The sequence below is a fragment of the Euprymna scolopes genome, chromosome 44 (assembly GCF_053919585.1).
Source record: "Euprymna scolopes isolate OS-2025 chromosome 44, ASM5391958v1, whole genome shotgun sequence".
Taxonomy (NCBI): Eukaryota; Metazoa; Mollusca; class Cephalopoda; order Sepiida; family Sepiolidae; genus Euprymna; species Euprymna scolopes.
This window is the reverse complement of record NC_136525.1, coordinates 19,588,547-19,611,472: the sequence shown is the minus strand read 5'-3', so window position 1 is coordinate 19,611,472 and position 22,926 is coordinate 19,588,547. Positions and strand designations below refer to the sequence as shown.

At 34.9% G+C, this 22,926-nt stretch overlaps 1 protein-coding gene across 5 annotated transcripts in view; it reads right to left on the bottom strand.

The window, feature by feature from the left end:
• Positions 1-22,926, bottom strand: part of LOC145268721 (band 3 anion transport protein-like) — a 971,550-nt gene that overhangs the window by 175,121 nt on the left and 773,503 nt on the right. For 3 of the 5 annotated variants that reach the window (XM_080124277.1, XM_080124272.1, XM_080124276.1), the window contains one exon: positions 20,715-20,850. In XM_080124277.1, the coding sequence (XP_079980403.1) occupies positions 20,715-20,850 (136 nt within the window). Of the gene's footprint in view, positions 1-15,214; positions 15,296-20,714; positions 20,851-22,926 lie in introns of all 5 variants that reach the window. The other 2 variants (XM_080124275.1, XM_080124273.1) reach the window with 1 other exon arrangement.

Here is a 22,926-nt window from a genome sequence, read left to right as displayed (position 1 = left end):
CAATAACATATATTGAGTGAGTTTCTAACAGTATTTTGTATAGTTTTTAGTTTGAACTCACTTTCTCAAAACTTAACGTATTCAACAGCGAGCTCGCCGCCATTTGTCTTTTTCAAATATATCGATAAACGCTGCATGTTTTTTTAACCGATTAAACATTTTACATTAAATAAAAACATTAAAAAATTATCCAGTTAGGTAGAAAAGTAACTTATCTTGCCTTTGATAACATTTATTTGTTATATATTTGTTTTTTTGACAACTTTTTCAAATCTATGTGTACAGTAAAACAAACCTGTGACACTCTTTTGAAGGTTGAAGGTTCAATGCTCAGTGCGAGTGATGCAATAAATTCTTTCAATAAATACAATTGTGAATTACTTAAGACTTTTATCTGGTCATGGCTGACAAAACAAGAACAAGCTACCCTTGTGGATTAAATAAAGGGTTCCATTGAAAATTCCGTACAGATTCCCGAGTGTGATAAGATGCATCTGGAAAAGATCAGGGGTGGTTACATCGGCCGAAACCCTGTGAGAATAACCAACAAGATGGAAACAATAGTCCCAATAACCCAAATAATACAAAATCGAGGATGCTTGTCATCGTAAATGTAAGAGGTTATTTACACATCTTTTTTTTCTTTATGTTATTAGTTATCAAGGCCGAGGGCCACTCGAGAATAATGAAACAGAATAATTGTCAGATGAAAGATGTGAAACACTATGACAGTACTAACACTGCTCAATGGTATAAACCGTATTTGATTTTTATTGAGTCATCACTTATAAAGACCCAAAGCCATTCGATAATAAGGGTTAATGAGAGGGGAGTGATTGTCAGCTGAAAGATGATGAACACTATGGAAGTACTAACATTGCTCAGTGGTATGAACTGCGTTTGATTACTATTGGGCCATCACTTATCAAGGCCAAGAGCCACCCAAGGATAAGGATTAATGAGATTGAATGATTGTCAGTCGAAAGATGATGAACACTATGGAAGTACTAACATTGCTCAGTGGTATGAACTGTGTTTGATTACTATTGGATTATCACTTATAAAGGCCAAAAACTACTTGAGGATAAGGGTTTTAATGAGAGGGGAGAGATTGTCAGCAGAAAGATGATGAACACTATGGGAGTATGAAAATCAATCAAATACATCACCCGATTATTCCTTTTGGGGAGGTTTTCGACAAGATGTTGGATTTGAGGAGGACCAGGGAAGCAGTCCTTCAGTAATGTGTTCCATAGACGAGAAACCCTTGCAAATGTGAGTCAAGGATTCACATTTGCACGAAAAGATATTTTTGGGATGTGATGAAAAACAAGTACATTTAATGAAACAAATATGGAATGAACCCCATGACCCTCCCCTTGAAAAAAAAAAAACAAACAAAAAAACAGAATGATGAAAATGTTAGTGAAAAATAAGTCAAGAAGCAGTAATTCCATGCAACATGACAAAAGAAAATATTGAATTGGTTAATAAAAGTTTATTAAAAATATTTATTAAAAGTTGATTGATGTGTGAGTTAAGAAAAATTAATGAAAATTCATTCAATAAATCAATAATTAAATTTGATTGAAAAAAATTTATTGGAAATCAATTATGCAAATTGTAGTAAAAAATTGCTTAAATGTGCAAATTTTCGAAAAAAAAAAATTGTAAGATTGAAGGAAAAAAAGTCTTTGAAAATTGAAATAAATCTCAAAGATTCTAAATATTTTGAGATGATGATTGATTATTCATATTATTTGGATTCTTCGGACTAACTTTCTCATCTTAAGTGTTATTATTACGTTTCAGTTGATGTAACCTTCGACCTTCTTCAAGTGTATCTTGTCGAACTCGGGAATCTTTTTGTTGAACTTGGGGAATCTTTCAGTCAAACTCAGACATGGACTTTCAAACAGAATCCTTTATTTAATCCGCGAGGGAAGCATGTTCTTGTTCCATCAGCCATGACTGGCTAGAAGATCTAAGTAATTCTGCAATCCTATCTTGAGTGTCGCCCACTCTGAGAATTGAACCTTCAACCTCCAGAAGAGTGTAACTTTACAACTAAATTTTACCAAGCACTTTATCCACTATGCCCTTGCAGACAGTTTTAGGAGCCTTAAATCTATTTTGTTTTTAGATGTACAGTCTTATTTCTATTCAGTGATTATATTGAAATTCCTTGCAGATTCCTGAGTCCAATAGAAAGATTTATGAGTTTTTTATAAGCAGAAATAAAGGGAAATAACTCTAAAAGAATAACGTTGTCTCCCTTTTGACCAATCAGACAGAACACAATGGTGAACAAACTTTGGTGAGCCAAAACTTGCTACAATCACAGGCAGGAGTTAATTCTCGTGGCTCGGGATTTAAAATCCATTTTCCCCCTGGCTTGTCCAATCATAAGCCAGTTCTCAATCACGTGACTGAGTACATGAAAGGCAAAATCACAAACCCTCTTTCTCTTTCTCCCTGCTCTGCCCAGCAGCACACATCGCCGGGGAGCTTTGACCTCCGGCCAAAGTGAGTATAACAAGCTAACATGGTTCTCTTCTAATTCCCACGTGCGGTACCCACACACACTTTGTTTATCATGTTACAGAAGTGCTCTCGTTGATACACCGGCACACGCACACACACACACACACACACACACACACACACACACACACACAACAACACATAAATACACTGAAGACTTTTGATTTATTTATTGCAGACTATTATTCTCATCTTTATTAGTTGTTGTTTCACGACGTTTCGGCCAACTATTCCTCTAGCCTTTGTCAGGTGGTAACTGCGACGGATAGGAACTTCGAATCTCCTAACTGCATTCTCAGCAATCACTGCCATCCGTAGTTGTTGTCGTCTCACCACGTTTTGGCTTTGGGTAGGATTGAAACCGCTATCTTCAGACAATGCTCATCTGAAACCATAGAGATTCAACGTCTCTATCAACTATCAATTGAATCTCTATAGTTCCAGATGAGCATTGTCTGAAGATAACGGTTTCAATCCTACCCAAAGCCGGCCAGAGGCTTACTTGGCCAAAACGTGGTGAGACGACAACAATTACGGATGGCAGTGATTGCTGAGAATGCAGAGGAATAGTTGGCCGAAACGTTGTGAAACAACAACAATAAAGATGAGGATAAAAATCCACAATAAATAAATGAATAAATAATACTCATCTCAATAATGAATTCCAATTAAAATAATATATATATTAGGATGGTTACATCGTTATTTGGCAGCATTTTTTTAAATCCGTAGTTAGCATTGAGTTGTGTGTGTGTGTTTTTTTTTAATCGAGTTTTTCTATGGCCTCCACTTTTGGAATATTCCTTAACCCAGGGTGACTGGTAATTTTTTCTTTTTTAGTTGTTCTTTCACGATGTTTCGGCCAACTATTCCTCTGGCCTTCGTCAGGTGGTAACCGTGACGGATAGGAACTTCGAATCTCCTAACTGCATTCTTAACAATCATTGCCATCCGTAGTTGTTGTCGTGGTGATTGCTGAGAATGCAGTTAGGAGATTTGAAGTTCCTATCCGTCGTGGTTACCACATGACGAAGGCCAGAGGAATAGTTGGTCGAAACGTTGTGAAACAACACCTAATAAAGATGAGAATAATAATCCGCAATAAATAAATTTATATAAATAATACTCATTTCAATAATGAATTCCAACTCAATAATATATATACCATAAATTTAATGCCTACCTGTTACTGATACAGATTAAAGGAAATGGTCTAAAGAGATCATAGAAAGAATATCTCATAGACTGGTTTTCAAGTCTGTTCGACAGGTACGAAGATGAGGCCAGTTTTTAACTGGTTGGCACGAATGGAGTACTGTTATCATTTAATTTGAGCGTTAAACTATTTAATCTCCATGTCAAAAAATGATTTCATTATTATATATATTATTTTATATATATTATTTTTAGTGTTAGGATGATAAATCAGAATTGGAAAGCAGAAAAATCGGAAGATTTGAGGATATTGGAATCAGTATCAGAATCGGAAAAATTGATGCCTATTTAAATTTTTAATAAATAAATTTATATAAATAATACTCATTTCAATAATGAATTCAAATTAAAATAATATGTATACCATTCGGTATGGACCCGACCATGGCGGATCAGATGATAAATAAACATGGATTTTATAAGACCAAAAAAATTCAACCTTGATCGCTCTTCAGGGCCTGTGGCACAGTGGATAGAGACATTGAATCTCTATAGTTCCAGGTGAGAATTGTCTGAAGATAGCGGTTTCAATCCTACCCAAAGCCAGCCAGAGGCTTACTTGGCCAAAACGTGGTGAGATGACACCAACTACGGATGGCAGTGATTGCTGAGAATGCAGAGGAATAGTTGGCCGAAACGTCGTGAAACAACAACTAATAAAGATGAGAATAATAATCCGCAATAAATAAATTAATATAAATAATACTCATCTCAATAATGAATTCCAATTAACACTTAAATACACTGAAGACTTTTTTCTTTCTCTTTTAACCACCCTCCTTCATCCCGACGACTGCTGGCTGCAGGCACGTGCGGACTGAGCTGTTCTCTCCTCAACAAACCAGCAATATATTAAATCTATCTTTACACACAAGAACACTTCCACGTACTAACCTGTTTCTCTCTTGTACATGCTACTAACGAAGATAACAAATAAAGTTGTTTTTGAATATAGAATGAAACTTCATTTTGTTGTTTCTTATTCTGTATATTATTTACAATGATCGTTCTTGTAAAGTTATTTTTCTTGCAATCGTTAATAAGTAATTTTCGTGCTCATACAAGGCATTCTTGTTAATTCTTATAATTAGCAACAAATGACATCATTCTCATGAACATAACAGATAAGATACACCTGAAGAAGGTCGGAGGTTACATCGACTGAAATGTGAAAATAAAACTTAAGCTGAGAACAGTAGTCCAAACGAATCCAAATAATACGAAGTCTCAAAATGTCAAAGACCTTGAGATTCTGACACAGGCGATACCATTTGGTAGAAAACCAAAATGCTTGGAGATTACTGATTCATAGTAGACATGTCAGTCATAGCGACTGTCGAATAATGATACATTTGAGAGAACCAAGGGTGGTTATGATTAGGACTGTGACAACAGCATATTCTTTTCATTCTTTTGACTCTCGAGTATATATCCGACACAGTTAATCAACTGAGAACCACATCAGTCTTCATAAAAACATATAAGATATTAACAGATATATATATTCAAGAGTCAAAACAATGAAAAGAATATTCTGTTGTCACAGCCCTAGTTATGATTCTGTTTGTGTGATGATAGAGGTGATTCAAGGGAGATAATTCATACAATGAAAATGAAGATGCGTGACAAACTGATGAAGGAAATGAAAAACAGCAAAAAGACAAACAAAACAAAAAAACAAACAAACAAAAACAAGCCATGTTTTCAATACGAGTCGAAAAATTAACGCAATTCAAAAGCACAAAATACTGTTTCCATTTTTGTACTATTTTAGAATAACATATTAAACAGTTTTCGCCTTGATAAACTAATAGCAGGCTGATTGGCGTTGCCCGGTCATAAAATACGCATAAATATGTCCCCCCCCCTCGCCAAACTTTCACAAGAAACACTTGTCTAGCTGAAAACACTATCAATAATTCTCCCCACTCTTTATCTGTGCCTGAACCTAAACGCAGATTCCATGAACAAAGTTTCTTTCTTAGAACTGCACGCCTGTGGAACTCTGTTCCGTTTTCCTGCTTTCTAACTGACTACAATATGGTTGCCTTCAAGTCGAATGTGAACAAGTTCTTGATGAGCCGTTCCACTTAAGTTAACAAATTTACTGAATTTCCATAACTAACGTACACTACTGTACACTCTTAACCCTTATCCTCGAGTGGTCTCTGGCCTTGATAAGTGGTTATGCTCATGTAAAAAAATATATATATATTTTAATTAATGCAGATTTCTTATTTATTATAAACAGAAATACTGTAGGTATTAAACGTAACGTTAAATTTCTATAAAAATATGAAGTAAAAAAAGACGGGCATGCAAGTATTCTTTTTTCTTGTAAGTAAAAAAAAAAAAAATACTCGAGCTGAGATCGAAACCAAAACCTAATGACAGTAAGTCAAGTGCGATAACCATTAGGCCAACTTGACACAATCTGCTGATTTTAGGGGCCGAGGATAAAAATCTCTAAGCAGTTTCGGATTTTTTTGCCAATTTCATTTCCGGCAGCAAGGTAAATGATTGTCTCGCAAGCTTTTTGCTTTCTCATTTCCCTTCAACACTTGAAATGGTGGTAAGGGTGCATAAAAGGAGACCCTAACTTTTAAACACACCGGAAGTTGGCATACGCGTCTTTTAATTGAGGTATGGAAGCACAGAATCGATACAATTTTCAATTATATTTTATGTTTATTTTTAAGACCCGGCATATAAAACCAACAGAAGGTTATTTGATATGAAATGAATGTTTCTGTTTAGAGCACAATTGAAGCATGATACTTGACCTTTTCATTTTAAAAGTTTAATTCAAGCCATTATATATAAAAATAATTTTATAAAATCAATAATAGGTTCTCTACAGTGCAATGTAAACTGCAATGTATTGTGGACTAAGTCACTGCGGGAAGGCAAGTGAATCTTCCTCCAGGTGCATCGCAATGGGTCCCCAATTAGAGCAGGTGATCAATCGATTTGATAGAACAATGGGTGATTTCGTCGATTTCGATGACAACAGAAATATGAGCTTAAAAAATTTGTTGATTATCATTCAATCCAGGGCAACGTAAGGTCACCTGTTAGTATGCAAATAAATACACGTTATTCTTTATTATCGAACTAGCGGGGGTACGCGGTGTTGCCTGGGTGTTTGTAGGTGTGTGTGTGTTGGGGGGGGAGAGGTTAATAAAAAAAAGTTTTGGTGAGTAGGTAGGATCGAACCTGGAACGTTGAGGTGAAGGTGGAAAAGAAAAGTGTGAAACAGAGTTCAAATTTAACGATTAAAATGTTAAATTGGCAGGTGCGCGATTTTAATGATCATGCCATAGAAGTCCTGCCGTGAACTTTTACTGCAAAGTAGTTATTTTTGGTTTTGTTTCCCAACTTTTTGTTTTGCCAAAATGTTGGGGGGGGGGGAAACCAGCTCCCCATAAAGAGGAGAGTGTCCATAAGGAGTTACCTCCACATTGAGATATTAAATCCTTTATTCAAGCTAAAATTACAAAGTAAGTTCCAACTGAACAAAAACCTTAGGCACAAGGCCAACTCAAAAGCGGGGAAAAAGGGGGTCATTGGTCATCCTTGTCACTCCAGAACTAAAAAAACAAGTTTCTCTTAGCTAGTATCTTCTTTCGCCATAATACCGCATTCACCCTTTCATACTGAGGGACGTCCTACTTAGAACCTAATTGTTAAAAGAATTTTTTATTAACATACAAAAACAAAAAAGATAACAATAATGATGATACAATAATTCATTTGTGTCGAGGGTGGGAGAAGAAAAAATATAAAAGTGGTTAGTAGGACCCTCTCAACCCCGTCTAGTTGATAGACCGCCTGTTTCACTTTGGTTTGTAAAGGAACCTGAGCTCCTGCAGTCTCTAAGTGGGGATGCTCTATAGATGGGACGAAATGGAGAAAAGAAAATTTTGTGGGTGAGGGATGGGGCATTAGTGATTGATTTCTTTCTCTCCAAGATGGGTGAAACGCCCATTGCTTTCTGGACGTTCCCGGCTTTCGTGTCGGGAACCGCAGTTTCGCTTTTATACAAAAAAGCCGAATCAACACGAGAGGCACCAAAATAGCAAGAATTGTGTAAAATTCGACGTAAATAAATCTAGACACGATGCACGTTCGCAAATCCTAGATATTATTATCTAGGGGGTATATAAACACTTCTAAGCGATAGTAACCCTCACCCCAGGAACCCTGGCGAAAAAAGCCTTTCCTGGACATACAAAACCTCTCATGCGCGTTTTGCATTTTATATATATATATATATATATATATATATATATATATATAGATGGAGGATGTAATTTAGGTTCTGATTGATTATCATTTTTAATTTCAAATCTTGGATTTTAAATTTCATTATCCATGATTTTTAGAGTACTACTCATCCCCATTTCCTGTTATATATCCCCCTGTCACTATGATAAATAGACAAGGTGCATCACAGATATCCCCCACCCCCATCGAGAAAATTGAGAAAATAAGATGAAACTTTTTTTAAAAATATCGTTATGAATATTAATGTAATCATGTTTTGAATGGCAGGCGTGTAATTGTTAAATGTTAAGCCAAAGGGAAAGGGACGAGGGAGTGCAGAGAGCTGAAAATATTTCTGGACAGAATCAGACCACCCAAGAGATATTCTCTTCTTTTTTTTTTTTTTTTTTTTTTTTTTTTTTTTGAAAAAGTAAGTGTTTAATTTAATGAGAAACTCATGCAGGGATCGATCGGCCTTTGTGGCAAAAGAAATTTTCCTAGATCGGCTCCAGATAAAACTCCTATGAATAGAGACTGCCTGGATGTTATCTTCTGGTCAACCTCTGTGTGGTCGAAATAGTGATCACCAATAAAAGATAAATAATTGTTAGATGTTAGGCCAAAGGGAAAGGGATGAGGGAGTGCAGAGAGCTGAAAATATTTCTGGACAGAATCAGACCACCCAAGAGATATTCTCTTCTTTTTTTTTTTTTTTTTTTTTTTTTTTTTTGAAAAAGTAAGTGTTTAATTTAATGAGAAACTCATGCAGGGATCGATCGGCCTTTGTGGCAAAAGAAATTTTCCTAGATCGGCTCCAGATAAAACTCCTATGAATAGAGACTGCCTGGATGTTATCTTCTGGTCAACCTCTGTGTGGTCGAAATAGTGATCACCAATAAAAGATAAATAATTGTTAGATGTTAGGCCAAAGGGAAAGGGATGAGGGAGTGCAGAGAGCTGAAAATATTTCTGGACAGAATCAGACCACCCAAGAGATATTCTCTTCTTTTTTTTTTTTGAAAAAGTAAGTGTTTAATTTAATGAGAAACTCATGCAGGGATCGATCGGCCTTTGTGGCAAAAGAAATTTTCCTAGATCGGCTCCAGATAAAACTCCTATGAATAGAGACTGCCTGGATGTTATCTTCTGGTCAACCTCTGTGTGGTCGAAATAGTGACCACCAATAAAAGATAAATAATTGTTAGATGTTAGGCCAAAGGGAAAGGGATGAGGGAGTGCAGAGAGCTGAAAATATTTCTGGACAGAATCAGACCACCCAAGAGATATTCTCTTCTTTTTTTTTTTTTTTTTTTTTTTTGAAAAAGTAAGTGTTTAATTTAATGAGAAACTCATGCAGGGATCGATCGGCCTTTGTGGCAAAAGAAATTTTCCTAGATCGGCTCCAGATAAAACTCCTATGAATAGAGACTGCCTGGATGTTATCTTCTGGTCAACCTCTGTGTGGTCGAAATAGTGATCACCAATAAAAGATAAATAATTGTTAGATGTTAGGCCAAAGGGAAAGGGATGAGGGAGTGCAGAGAGCTGAAAATATTTCTGGACAGAATCAGACCACCCAAGAGATATTCTCTTCTTTTTTTTTTTTGAAAAAGTAAGTGTTTAATTTAATGAGAAACTCATGCAGGGATCGATCGGCCTTTGTGGCAAAAGAAATTTTCCTAGATCGGCTCCAGATAAAACTCCTATGAATAGAGACTGCCTGGATGTTATCTTCTGGTCAACCTCTGTGTGGTCGAAATAGTGACCACCAATAAAAGATAAATAATTGTTAGATGTTAGGCCAAAGGGAAAGGGATGAGGGAGTGCAGAGAGCTGAAAATATTTCTGGACAGAATCAGACCACCCAAGAGATATTCTCTTCTTTTTTTTTTTTGAAAAAGTAAGTGTTTAATTTAATGAGAAACTCATGCAGGGATCGATCGGCCTTTGTGGCAAAAGAAATTTTCCTAGATCGGCTCCAGATAAAACTCCTATGAATAGAGACTGCCTGGATGTTATCTTCTGGTCAACCTCTGTGTGGTCGAAATAGTGACCACCAATAAAAGATAAATAATTGTTAGATGTTAGGCCAAAGGGAAAGGGATGAGGGAGTGCAGAGAGCTGAAAATATTTCTGGACAGAATCAGACCACCCAAGAGATATTCTCTTCTTTTTTTTTTTTTTTTTTTTTTTTTTTTGAAAAAGTAAGTGTTTAATTTAATGAGAAACTCATGCAGGGATCGATCGGCCTTTGTGGCAAAAGAAATTTTCCTAGATCGGCTCCAGATAAAACTCCTATGAATAGAGACTGCCTGGATGTTATCTTCTGGTCAACCTCTGTGTGGGCGAAATAGTGATCACCAATAAAAGATAAATAATTGTTAGATGTTAGGCCAAAGGGAAAGGGATGGGGGAGTGCAGAGAGCTGAAAATATTTCTGGACAGAATCAGACCACCCAAGAGATATTCTCTTCTTTTTTTTTTTTTTTTTTTTTTTTTTTTTGAAAAAGTAAGTGTTTAATTTAATGAGAAACTCATGCAGGGATCGATCGGCCTTTGTGGCAAAAGAAATTTTCCTAGATCGGCTCCAGATAAAACTCCTATGAATAGAGACTGCCTGGATGTTATCTTCTGGTCAACCTCTGTGTGGTCGAAATAGTGATCACCAATAAAAGATAAATAATTGTTAGATGTTAGGCCAAAGGGAAAGGGATGAGGGAGTGCAGAGAGCTGAAAATATTTCTGGACAGAATCAGACCACCCAAGAGATATTCTCTTCTTTTTTTTTTTTTTTTTTTTTTTTTTTTTTTTTTTTTTTTGAAAAAGTAAGTGTTTAATTTAATGAGAAACTCATGCAGGGATCGATCGGCCTTTGTGGCAAAAGAAATTTTCCTAGATCGGCTCCAGATAAAACTCCTATGAATAGAGACTGCCTGGATGTTATCTTCTGGTCAACCTCTGTGTGGTCGAAACAGTGACCACCAATAAAAGATAAATAATTGTTAGATGTTAGGCCAAAGGGAAAGGGATGAGGGAGTGCAGAGAGCTGAAAATATTTCTGGACAGAATCAGACCACCCAAGAGATATTCTCTTCTTTTTTTTTTTTGAAAAAGTAAGTGTTTAATTTAATGAGAAACTCATGCAGGGATCGATCGGCCTTTGTGGCAAAAGAAATTTTCCTAGATCGGCTCCAGATAAAACTCCTATGAATAGAGACTGCCTGGATGTTATCTTCTGGTCAACCTCTGTGTGGTCGAAATAGTGACCACCAATAAAAGATAAATAATTGTTAGATGTTAGGCCAAAGGGAAAGGGATGAGGGAGTGCAGAGAGCTGAAAATATTTCTGGACAGAATCAGACCACCCAAGAGATATTCTCTTCTTTTTTTTTTTTGAAAAAGTAAGTGTTTAATTTAATGAGAAACTCATGCAGGGATCGATCGGCCTTTGTGGCAAAAGAAATTTTCCTAGATCGGCTCCAGATAAAACTCCTATGAATAGAGACTGCCTGGATGTTATCTTCTGGTCAACCTCTGTGTGGTCGAAATAGTGACCACCAATAAAAGATAAATAATTGTTAGATGTTAGGCCAAAGGGAAAGGGATGAGGGAGTGCAGAGAGCTGAAAATATTTCTGGACAGAATCAGACCACCCAAGAGATATTCTCTTCTTTTTTTTTTTTGAAAAAGTAAGTGTTTAATTTAATGAGAAACTCATGCAGGGATCGATCGGCCTTTGTGGCAAAAGAAATTTTCCTAGATCGGCTCCAGATAAAACTCCTATGAATAGAGACTGCCTGGATGTTATCTTCTGGTCAACCTCTGTGTGGGCGAAATAGTGATCACCAATAAAAGGCCAGTTAAGGGTGGAAAGATCTCAGGAGATGGCAAAATGTGGGGAAGAAAGCTAGAGCTGGGGGGGCCCCGAGAAGAGATGGAATCTTTTTGTTGGACTCAGGAGGAGGAGGAGGAGGAGGAGAAGGAAGAAAAGAGTGAGAGAAAATAAATGTTTGAAGTGGGCAGTTGGTTTCAGTGAGAGTTACCAGTCAGTTTGGCCACTGTGCCTCTTTCTGGTTAAATTACCGTATATACTTGTATAAGTCGAATTTCTGGGAAATAATTTAAAGGTTATTTTTTAGGGGTTGACTTATACATAGGTGATGTTTTTGGAAATGCTGTTCATGTGGTGATTCCTTGGTGCAATAAGGTGGGCGCTAGCAAACCCTGGGTGTGGCAGCAGAACTTAACGCCGACCCATAAGTTCATAGAGACCCAGGCTTGGCTTCAGAAAGAGTGTTATAACTTTGTATCCTTCTCTCACTGGCCTCCTTCTTCCTCCAACCTGAACCCATTGGACTACTTCATTTGGTCATACATCGAGAACATCACCAACATGACCTCCCACAACACCAAAGCCAGCCTGATCACCACCCGCTGAGTATTCACGGAGTTTGTGGAAAAGGCATGCTCCCAGTTCTGGACTCGTATCAAGGCAGTGATTGAGATTGAAGGTGGCTACATTGAATAGATATCAGCTCTACAACATAATCAAGTTACCTGAATTGATTTTTTTATCAATAAAAGTTTTAAAATAAAGCTGTAGTGTTGTTTTCTTTAAGGTGACACTTTTATCGTTCCACCTTATACTATTAAATCGTAGGTGAACTAGATGTGTATGGTGCCGCGCTTTGGCTTGTTATCATGGAACCCTAACTGGAAACCTGAAGACTAACGCTGATATTCAAAGAATAGATCGTGCGATACGTCAGAAAATTATTCAACAACAAGTCGCTGAAGGCCCAGTAATCTATTCCAAATTTTGTTCCACCTGGAGTTTTCCAGAATCAATAAATGTAAATTACGATTTAACATTTTATTTGTTTGGACTATTTTCATTATCAACATTAATTCTCTTCATATATTTCTGAAAGCAATTAGGAGGAACAGAATGACCCGTGGTTTGAAAATGTCATTGTGTTTCGTTCTACTTAATGCTATCTATCAGCAACAAATATGAGATTACAGTATTACATTAAAAAGGGATAGCTCCAGTATGTGAATAGCATTTTTATTTGCTTCAGCACATTAAAACAAGAAGGGGGAATGGGTTGGGTAAAGGATAAAGAAAAGTTTAAGGAGAATGATAAAGAGAGGGATGGAGAGATAAAAAAAATTTAATATAAAGATGTTACACATTATTTAACTTGCATTTAGTTTTTGTATAGCCTCAGGCAACGCCGGATAGTTCTACTAGTTGTTTATAAGTAGCGTTAATATTGAAATTTTCAGTATTAATTCTTGTTGCAAATTGCTACGGGTTAAAAACATTTTATGCTTTTGTATTGCGTCGATTATTGGATCCACATCCACATTTTGAGTTTGTTGAAAAACAAAATTTACGGTCGGTGAAATGAACATTGCTCATTTATCACCCCCTCCCCCCGCCCGAACTCTCAACCGAACTTTAAAAAAAAAAGGGTGGGGGAAGAAATCGCGAACATGATGATTGTAAACGAAAACAAATTCCCAAAACACAAACACCGAGGCGGACAAAATACGGTTAATGTTGTGAATTGTCAAACACAAAGAAAGGACACTTGTAATGAAAAGGAACCCCAAGAATTGCAGTCGTGACGAAATCAGTTGTGAGTATGAACAGAGAACACCAAGGCAGTCAGGAGTATTGGCGGGAAAGCTCATTTGGCTGAGTTTTAATTTTCTATTTTTTTTTTTTTTTTTTTGAGCGATTGTCAAGATTCCAAAGATGTGATTCTCAAATCAGCCATTTTTTTTCTTGTTCTCGTATAACACTTGACACTACTTGTTTTTCGAACTGAATAAACGCTTTAAAATAAGTTCAAACATAATTAAAAAAAAACTTATCGAACTATTTTTTTATCACTTTTTTCGTTTTGACTGTCTATAGAAAAACCTGCCCCAACTGTTTATTTTATTTTATTTTTGCAAGGAATTTATTTAATTTACCGAAAACTAATTTTTTTAATTTTTCGTTACTGAATTTTTTTTTTTTTTAGATAAGCATTGAATATTTGTTATTTAAATTCTTTGGGCATCTATTATCATTTTAAGCATTATTTTCATGACGTTTCGGTCAGTGTCACCTCCAGCCTTTTTTTATGTATGTCTTGTTGAATCCGAGAATCTTTCTGTGGAATTCAAGAATCTTTCTGTTGAATTCGGGAATGTTTCTGCCGATTTCGGGTATATTTCTGCCGAAATCAGGAATATTTTTGTTGAATTTGAGAAGCTTTCTGTCGAATTCGGGAATAATTATGTCGAAATCAGAAATCTTTCTGTCGAATTTTGAACGCTTTATTTAATCCACGTGGGTAGCATGTTCTCGTTCTGCCAGCCATAATTGAGTAGAAGTCCTAATTAACGAGTATTGGTAACTATGTTATGACCGTGTTCGATTTCAATTTCGACTACCCCAAAAAGATACCAATTCTTATTGAAAGATAGCACCTGCATAGATGGCATTCGAGCCAAGACTCCTTTCCTATGTATTTCTCACAAAAAAAGAAAAAAAAAAGGAAAAAAAAAAAGAAGCTTTCCGTCGCAGGCTTTGCTCCTTACAAAGACTTACACAATTGTCTACGAAAGATAAAATAGTAGAATTGTCTTTTGCGTAATTTGCTGAACTCAGCAAATATGTAACCAACATGTAACTGCCTCTTTTTATTTGTATTAACCATCTTTGGATTCGGAAATAGTCGTAACTTCCTTGGGATTCTACGCTCATACACGGAACTGCCTATGTCATGACTGCAATTATCTGGTTGTTTATTCATTATAAGTACCAAAGTCTATTATGCTGCCACAAAACCGAATGTGGAATCAGTACAGTTGGTGCCCTTAAACAACCCAACCACTAAACCTGAGCCTGGGTTGATGTATTGCCAACCCAGACTTAGGGTTAGTAAAGTATTTTTTTCTTGATAAAAGGAACATTTAAATTATTTTATTTTTAGAAGGACACCGACTGTACCAATTCCACATTGGGTTTCGCAGCGGCGTAACAGCTTTTTACCGAAGAAACAAACCACAAGAAGATGAAGTAAAGAGCAAAGATGTTTGTTATGTCGAGAGAAAGATAGAATGAGAAAGAGAGAATGAAAAGATTCTTGGAAGTTTTCATGCCAAAATCATAGTTGAATAGAAGGCCAACCTTTGTCGATTGTCTTTCTCCAAACCCGTCAGATTCTGATATGCAAAGGTCCGTCGTAAGAAGGGGGAATTTTCAACATGTCTGAAATAGGCAGTCATTATCATCAAAAATTAGAATTATCAATTTTTAACAATTTTTTTTTTAAATTCCTGGATGCCAAAAACCTTCTACTTTTGGTAAGGGATTGTCAACACCTGTAAAAGTTTTCATAAAAACAGGAAAAAAAAAACAAGCATATTTAATAATTTAAATTGTCTTTGGTACATGTTGCAAAACTCGTAGGTCTCAGATGAGCCAAATCATGTTAATATTTAATTTTGATCACTACTTTGCTTGTCTCTGCTGAGTCGAAATAATTTTAATATTCAATCCTGATCACTATTTTGCTTGTAGGTCTGATGAGCTAAAATAATTTTGATATTCAATCCTGATCACTATTTTGCTTGTATTTTTTTATGACTTAAATGAGATAGAGGGCAATCAAGTGCTGTCTGTAATTGAAACCTGGTGAGTATATGTTTATTCCTACCTTTCTATATTTTAGAGATTGGTTATTCATATTTGGATTCATCGGACTACTGTTCTCATCTTGAGTGTCATTTTCACAATGTTTCGGTTGATGTAATTCCTGGCCTTCTTCAGATGTATCTGGTCGAACTCAAGAATGTTTCTGCTGAACCAAGGAATTAGGACGGAATTTCAAACGAGACCCTTTATTTACTTCACAGGGGTAGCATGCTCTCGTTCCATCAGCCATAACTGGATAAATGTCCTAAGTAATTTGTAATTATACAGGGTGTTCCAAAAGTCTTGGACAAATTTTAGGACTTTATATCTACTGAACTATATATGTTTCAAAGTGACATAATTTGCAAACTGAATTTATATGTTCAACTTTAATATTAATGATTATATATATATATTGCCAGACTTTTTAAATCTTTCATATTTTTTTTTTTTAGATATTTAATGTTCAAATGTGTTCACGACTTGTGGAACACCCTGTATTTTTCACACTGAGAATTGAACCTTCAATCTTCAGGAGAATAACACTTTTACAATTGATTTTTTCCAAGTACTCTAACCACTGTGCCACAGGTCCAAATTCCAGAGTTCAACAAGATACACCTGAAGAAGGTCAGAGGTTTTATTGAGCAAAACGTTGCGAAAATAAGAACAGTAGTCTGAAGAATCCAAATAATACTGATTGTTCATTTTTGCATGAAACAGGTGGGGAAAATCTTGATTGAATACTCAGATATCTATGTATCTCATATAGAAATCAAGTATTAGCCCCAGAAAGGAAGACCCCTTGATTTCAGAAGACTTACTGAAGTAAAATGCAGACACAGCAAAGGCTAATTACAATCACTGATTTAAATAATACAAACAAACATATCCGATGTTGCCCAGGTATAAAAAGAAAGAATCTATATACTCTGCTCCCTGCCCTGGATTCTATATCAACAGTACTTATTCCTATCTTTTACATTATTTAGCTATGTTAAAATAAACAAAAAGCTATCATAAAAAGCTATCACATAATAAAAAAAAGTAGAGTGGCCGACTATAGCCAAGGACAACCTTAAGACTCCCTTATTACACTGAGATGTAAGGAGAGTGTCACTCCTTTCTTAGTATTACTCCACTTACCCTTGATCCCTCACCTTATAATGTTGAATATTTAGCAAGAGGACAACAAGTGCCATTTGTTTTTAGTCTTTGGCTACTACACTGAGGTTTAGGGGAGAACACTACTTTTTCCGGCGATTGCTCCACTTATCCTTGATTCTCAAGTTATATTGTTGCATGTTTAACAAGGGAATATGAATTACCATTTTTTTAGTCTTTGCCTACTACACTGAGATGTAGGGGAGCGTGCTACTTATTTCTCGGGAGTGCTCCTGGCATTTTTTGAAGGGAGTAACCCTGAGATCTGAAAAGTGACAGGATTAATAATGTGGAGAGAGTATGAGAGAGTTTAAATTTTTCGAGATATAAAGACCTGTATTATGCACTGTAATTCACTGGCGGCCATGTTTGTATGCACGTGCAAGATAAACAAATAGGTCCACCTCCACAATTAAAAAAAAAAAAATGTTAAGAACGGCTTCCGGAATAAACACTCCCAACCTCCCCATGTTAAGAGCGGCTTTCAGAATAAACACCATTTGCTCCAGATTTAACTGCAATATTTGCTGTCAGCATATCCACCTGCAAATACTATAAAAAAATTAGGGGTCAGTCGCAGAAAAGTGGGTTTGTTTATCGTTTGTGGATACAAACATAGCTGCCAGATAATTACAGTCCATAATACAAGTCTTTATAGTTCGAAAACTACTTGTCTCTGCAAAATTTAAATGAAGTTTTCTTATTCAGCATAGTCGAAAACCTATAAAGGTCGTCATTTTAAAGAAAATTGTGTAGGTGGAGCTAATGTAAAAAATTATCGACTAGTCTTTGGAATATGATTCTAGTCTAGTCAACTAGTCTTTGGAATATGATTCTACATAGTGGGGCAGGTTGTCTCAATATTCCATAAGAATCTTTCACTTAGTGATACAAGCACCAAGTGAAAGATTGTTTCACCAATTTGCCCACTAACAGATTTGATGACTCAAGAAAGCAATCTCAAAGAATTTCCAGTTTCTTTGTTTTTATTTTCTTTCTCTTTAACTCTTGAGTGTGTCGAGCTGCACAGAGGAAGGTAAAAGTGCGTAAGTAAGTACATAGGTAGTTATAACAAGTGAAACACATTTGGAAAACATATAAGGGTTGTTCCAAAAGTGAAGCCTCCTATTTTTTTTTTTTTTAAACTCAAAAAGTTGAAAACTACAAAGACGGGAGTGGTACCACTAAAACGAGCGACCTTTTGTGCTCCAGAGTTTATTTTTCTACATGGTCAACACCATTCTCTCAATACATTTCTTGGCAGGAATTCAATGACACACCCCTGCTTCTAACGCACGTTCATGACAAGGGTTGGTTTCTTAGAGTTTCACACTGTCAATATCTGCAATAGAGAGATGAAGCTGTCAGGTCATGAATGCATAAGTATAGTTATCATAGCAATGCAATTTGCAATCCCCTCTGATCCATTTGGGTGAAATAAAAAAAATAGGAGACATTACTTTTGGAACGCCCCTTGTATTATGCATATAGCCAGGCCATTTCATGCAGTGGCAACTACTGCAGAATCATGTCGAAACAGTGCGAAAGTAATAGGGTTTCTATTCACTACCGAGGTTGACGAAGACTTGAAAGGGTTGCAAGCGATACACACGAAGAAGAAAATTAGGTTATCGTTGTTAAGTTCCGCATGTCTTTGTTCATTTTGTTTTCTGTTGATCACTCTGCTTTGTAATGAATGCCCTGGAAAAGTCTTTTCTGATTAATATTTACCAGTTTAAAAATTATTATTCTAGAAAATAAAAATTAAAAAATTTAAAAAACAGTCAAGTTCGTTTTTTTATTTTAAAAGAAGTAACCATTAATCAGAAGAGAATTTTCCAGGGCATTTAGCATAAAGCAGAGCGACCAGTAGAAAACGAAAATAAATAAAGACACACGGAACTCAACAATAACTGTAAATTAGACAAAAAAAAATGAAATTATGTAATAATGATGTATAATTGTATATAAAAAAAAATGTGTTTATTTAATTGTTGTAACCATAGGTTTCATGCCGTGAGCGATTCCTCAGATGGTTTTAACACACTATGATGGTGTTTTTGTTGTTAACTTTCGGTTTTACATGCATAACCGGAAGTAAACAAAGCAAAACGTCCTAAAAGCGTATCTACTTCCCGTTCTACAGGTAAAACTGGAAATTAACAGCTAAACACCATAAAACGTGTTAGTCATCCGACGAATCGCCCACAGCATGAAATGAATATAATCTCCACTGATTAAAAATATAAATTTTATTCAACTATCTGTAATTTTGTATTTTGTGATACCCACTTTTTTTTTTTTTTTTTTTTTTTTTTGCTTGGTGAGCTCGTAATTTTTAATGAATACTGATCGAAACGTCAGCACGTCAGTATATTTTGTATAAATGAAAGTATTTAAAAGAGAAACAGTACCTGTAACATAAAGAGTGATTACGTTTGGCTCAAAATGATGACTTCATAACTTGTCAAACGATTTCTTAGAAAAAACAAACAGCAAAGAAAAAATAACAAATCAAAGATGACACCTTTTCCATGAACTCCAGATTTGTTTAATATATATATATATATATATATATATATATATATAATTTCATATATCCACATAAATGTCATAATGTCTTATGTATCGATTTTCAGTGTTTACTTCAACAGTGCTCAATACGTGAGTAGAGCTAGGCAGTAAGTTATGAAAATATATATGGCAATTAAGCTACACAGAATTTTCTGTGTTTAATTCTCATGGAGATTTGTCAGGATTGCTGTTACTGAACGTCTTTAGTCCGTCAATCAGATTCTTTGTTATTCCCGTTGCTATTTTCAGTAGCAAATAGTCGCAAATTTATTAGGCAAAGGTTCACTTGATCTGTAATTCACCTCTGCTTTTGTTAATTTTTGGAAAGAATGGGCCATCATTCTTTGTGTACTGAAAGGTCTGCTAATATATATAATTTATAGGAATATATCTATATGCAAAAACTCTTAACAGAACTGTTCAGCCCCAAAACATCATGGTTTTATGAAGGTTAGAACTGCCTAAATTTGACAAGAAATATGACAAGGGCTATTTAATATATGCATCAATAGTCAACAAATAATATAGTATGGCAGTATGGCTACTCTCTACTGGCTTAGGGATATTATTTTGTATATGTTCACTGAACATATACAAAATAGTATTTGATGCCCAAATAAGATCCCTATCAGTATGGCTACCCTATACTAGAATATGCAAAGAATGGTAAAGCTTCTCCAGGAGATGGTGTCTCTAGTAACAGCACAAAGTTTGATACTCTAGTAGACCTGATGAATTCTTCTCCTGGAGCATAGTAAGACCAAGTAACCACAAAAAAGATATACTATAACACAATGAACTGGTTAAATAGTAAAAAAGAAAAATAATGTTTACTTCTTTTCTTTATAGACTAAATGTTTAAGAGAATTTTAAGGAATATTTGAATATATACAGAGATCAAGCCCCAAGAAGAGGAGCCCTTGATTTCTGAGAACTTCGATTGAAGTAAAATAAAACAAAAAATCATCAAAGAGTTGAATCCAATCAAAAGATGCTGAAAAAAGAAAAGAAAAAATTAATAAAAAAGAAAAATGGAGGGAAGGATTGCAAGTTCATACCTTTCCCGACAGTATTAGTCTATAAATGACTCCAGTAGATCCAACGAGATTTTTAACATGGCATAGCCGATCTCATAGTCCTTACCAGTGTCCATTAGACCAATAAGGTACTTCGTAAAAAGATTGGAATCTAGATTTTCAAGGATTAAAAAAAAATGGTAAAAAAGGTGCCATTGCTAAAGTTGCGATCGACTTACTTATGTTTGAGTAATAACGTCCTGAGGACGTTCCCTTTGTCTTCTGGCTGGATCAGATCGTAAATCCCCATCTGTTCGACAACGTTATGCACAATGGACGACAAATCTTTGCATTCAAGATCAAGTAAAAACACACCTGCAAAAATCGAAGAAAAAAAAAATGGAGTTTTAAAAGTGGGGTTTGAAAGTTGAAGAAAATTTTTTTTTTTTTTTAAATATGCTTGGAAAAATTGAAAAAAAAATGGATTTCGAAAAATTGTAGAAAATAAATGATTTTTAAAAAATTGAAGTAAAAATAGTTTTCAGAAAAATTGGAAAAAATTAATTTTTAAAAAAGGTTTGGAAAAAGTGAAAAGAAAATGGGTTTTTGAAAGTGGGATTTGAAAAATTGCAAAAAAAAAATGGGGTTTGAAAATTTTTAGAAAAATTAAATTTAAAGATGTGCTTTGAAAAATTGAACAAAAACGAGTTTGAAAAGTAGGTTTTGAAGAATTGAAAAAAAATTAAGCTTAAAAAATGCGCTTTAAAAATTCAAGAGGAAAATGGATTCTAAAAATGGGTTTTGAAAATTGAACAAAAGAAATTTTTTTAAATAGGTTTGGAAATATTTTTTTAAAAATGGGGCTTTAAAAATGTGTTTTAAAAATGAAAAAAAAATAGGTTCTGAAGATTTCAAGAAAAGAATGTAAATTTAAAAATATTTTTTTTTAATTTTAAGAAAAAAATGTTTTGAATTTGGCTTTTGAAATTAAAAAAAATAATCGTTAGAAAATAGGTTTTTGAAGTTGAGAAATTTATCAAAACATCGGTTTAAAAATTGGTTTTAAAATATTAAAAAAAAATAGGTTTTAAAAATATTCAGCATAAATAAAAAAAAAAACAGTAAACCAGGAAACTCAAAGTCAGAAGCAAACGGTGTCCAATCAGATTTAGTTCCTGATATTAAAGACTGCCTGTTTCGGATCGCTTACTCTCCTGTCAAATTTAATTAATTAATTTATAAATTGTGGGGGGAAAGTAGAGAATAGCTAACAAAGCCTTCCACCTCCCCACATATAAAATGGCTATCTAAATAATCTTCTTCAACTTACAGACTATGCTAAAAGACTAACTTATTTAGAAAGCCATTCTTAACATGCAGGGAGAAGGACTTTGTTAACTATTCTGTACTTTTACCTAATAATTTGATAAATAAATCTGGGAAACTGAAACTCTCGCTAGAATTAATGTTATATGTGAAGTTTAATATCGGGAACTAGATCTGATCGAACACCATTTGCTGCTGATTTTGAGATGGGTACTCATATATTTATTTACGAAATATTTAAATTTAATAAATATTTTCAAGATTGTTTATTTTTGTCTTTTAACAATGAAATAGACACGGTGTGAAATTTATATTTTTGCTACTTATGTTATGGATACGGGCACATAGACCCGTCATATAAACAGAAGATACTCAACATATCATACAGGCAGAGTAAGGGCCGGGCCGGCTCAGAAATGTTTGGGCAGTTTACATAAAATGGCAAACGGTGCCAAAACAATGACGTCAAAGCAGCCAACGTCATTTAAGAAAATATTTATTTGCTGTCATTGGTTTTTTATTAAAATACAAAACAAAAAAAAACAAACATTTATCTTGATTTGAACAAAAAAATATTAAAAAACAATTAAAAAAAATTGATCAATATATATATATATATATATATATATATATATATATATATATATATATATATATATATATATAGTCATCCACATACAGTATTGTTTCGCTGTTTCACAGCTCATCAGCGCGGCCAGACATGCAACCACCTCAAGCCAGGAATGAAAACCCGACTGCCTGTACGACAGTCAAGGCTCCTAACCACTACGCTATCGGCTGCTGCTGATCTAATCGTGAGCTTAACGATGTTTTGACATCGTCCGAAATACCTAAGCTCGATTTGTTTACACAAAGAGCATCGCTTTATACGCTAATGGTAATTCGTGTATCACTTCTCAATATGCTCAACTCAAGATGAAGAGCATTATATATATATATATATAGAGAGAGAAAATAAAAAAGGAACAAACCGTATTATGTGTTCACCAACGTTTCGTCTTTATTTCGAGACTTCCTCTGGGTGAATGGTATATTTTTTGGTTTCTTAATCTCATTCACCCAGAGGAAGTCTCGAAATAAAGACGAAAGTTGGTGAACACATAA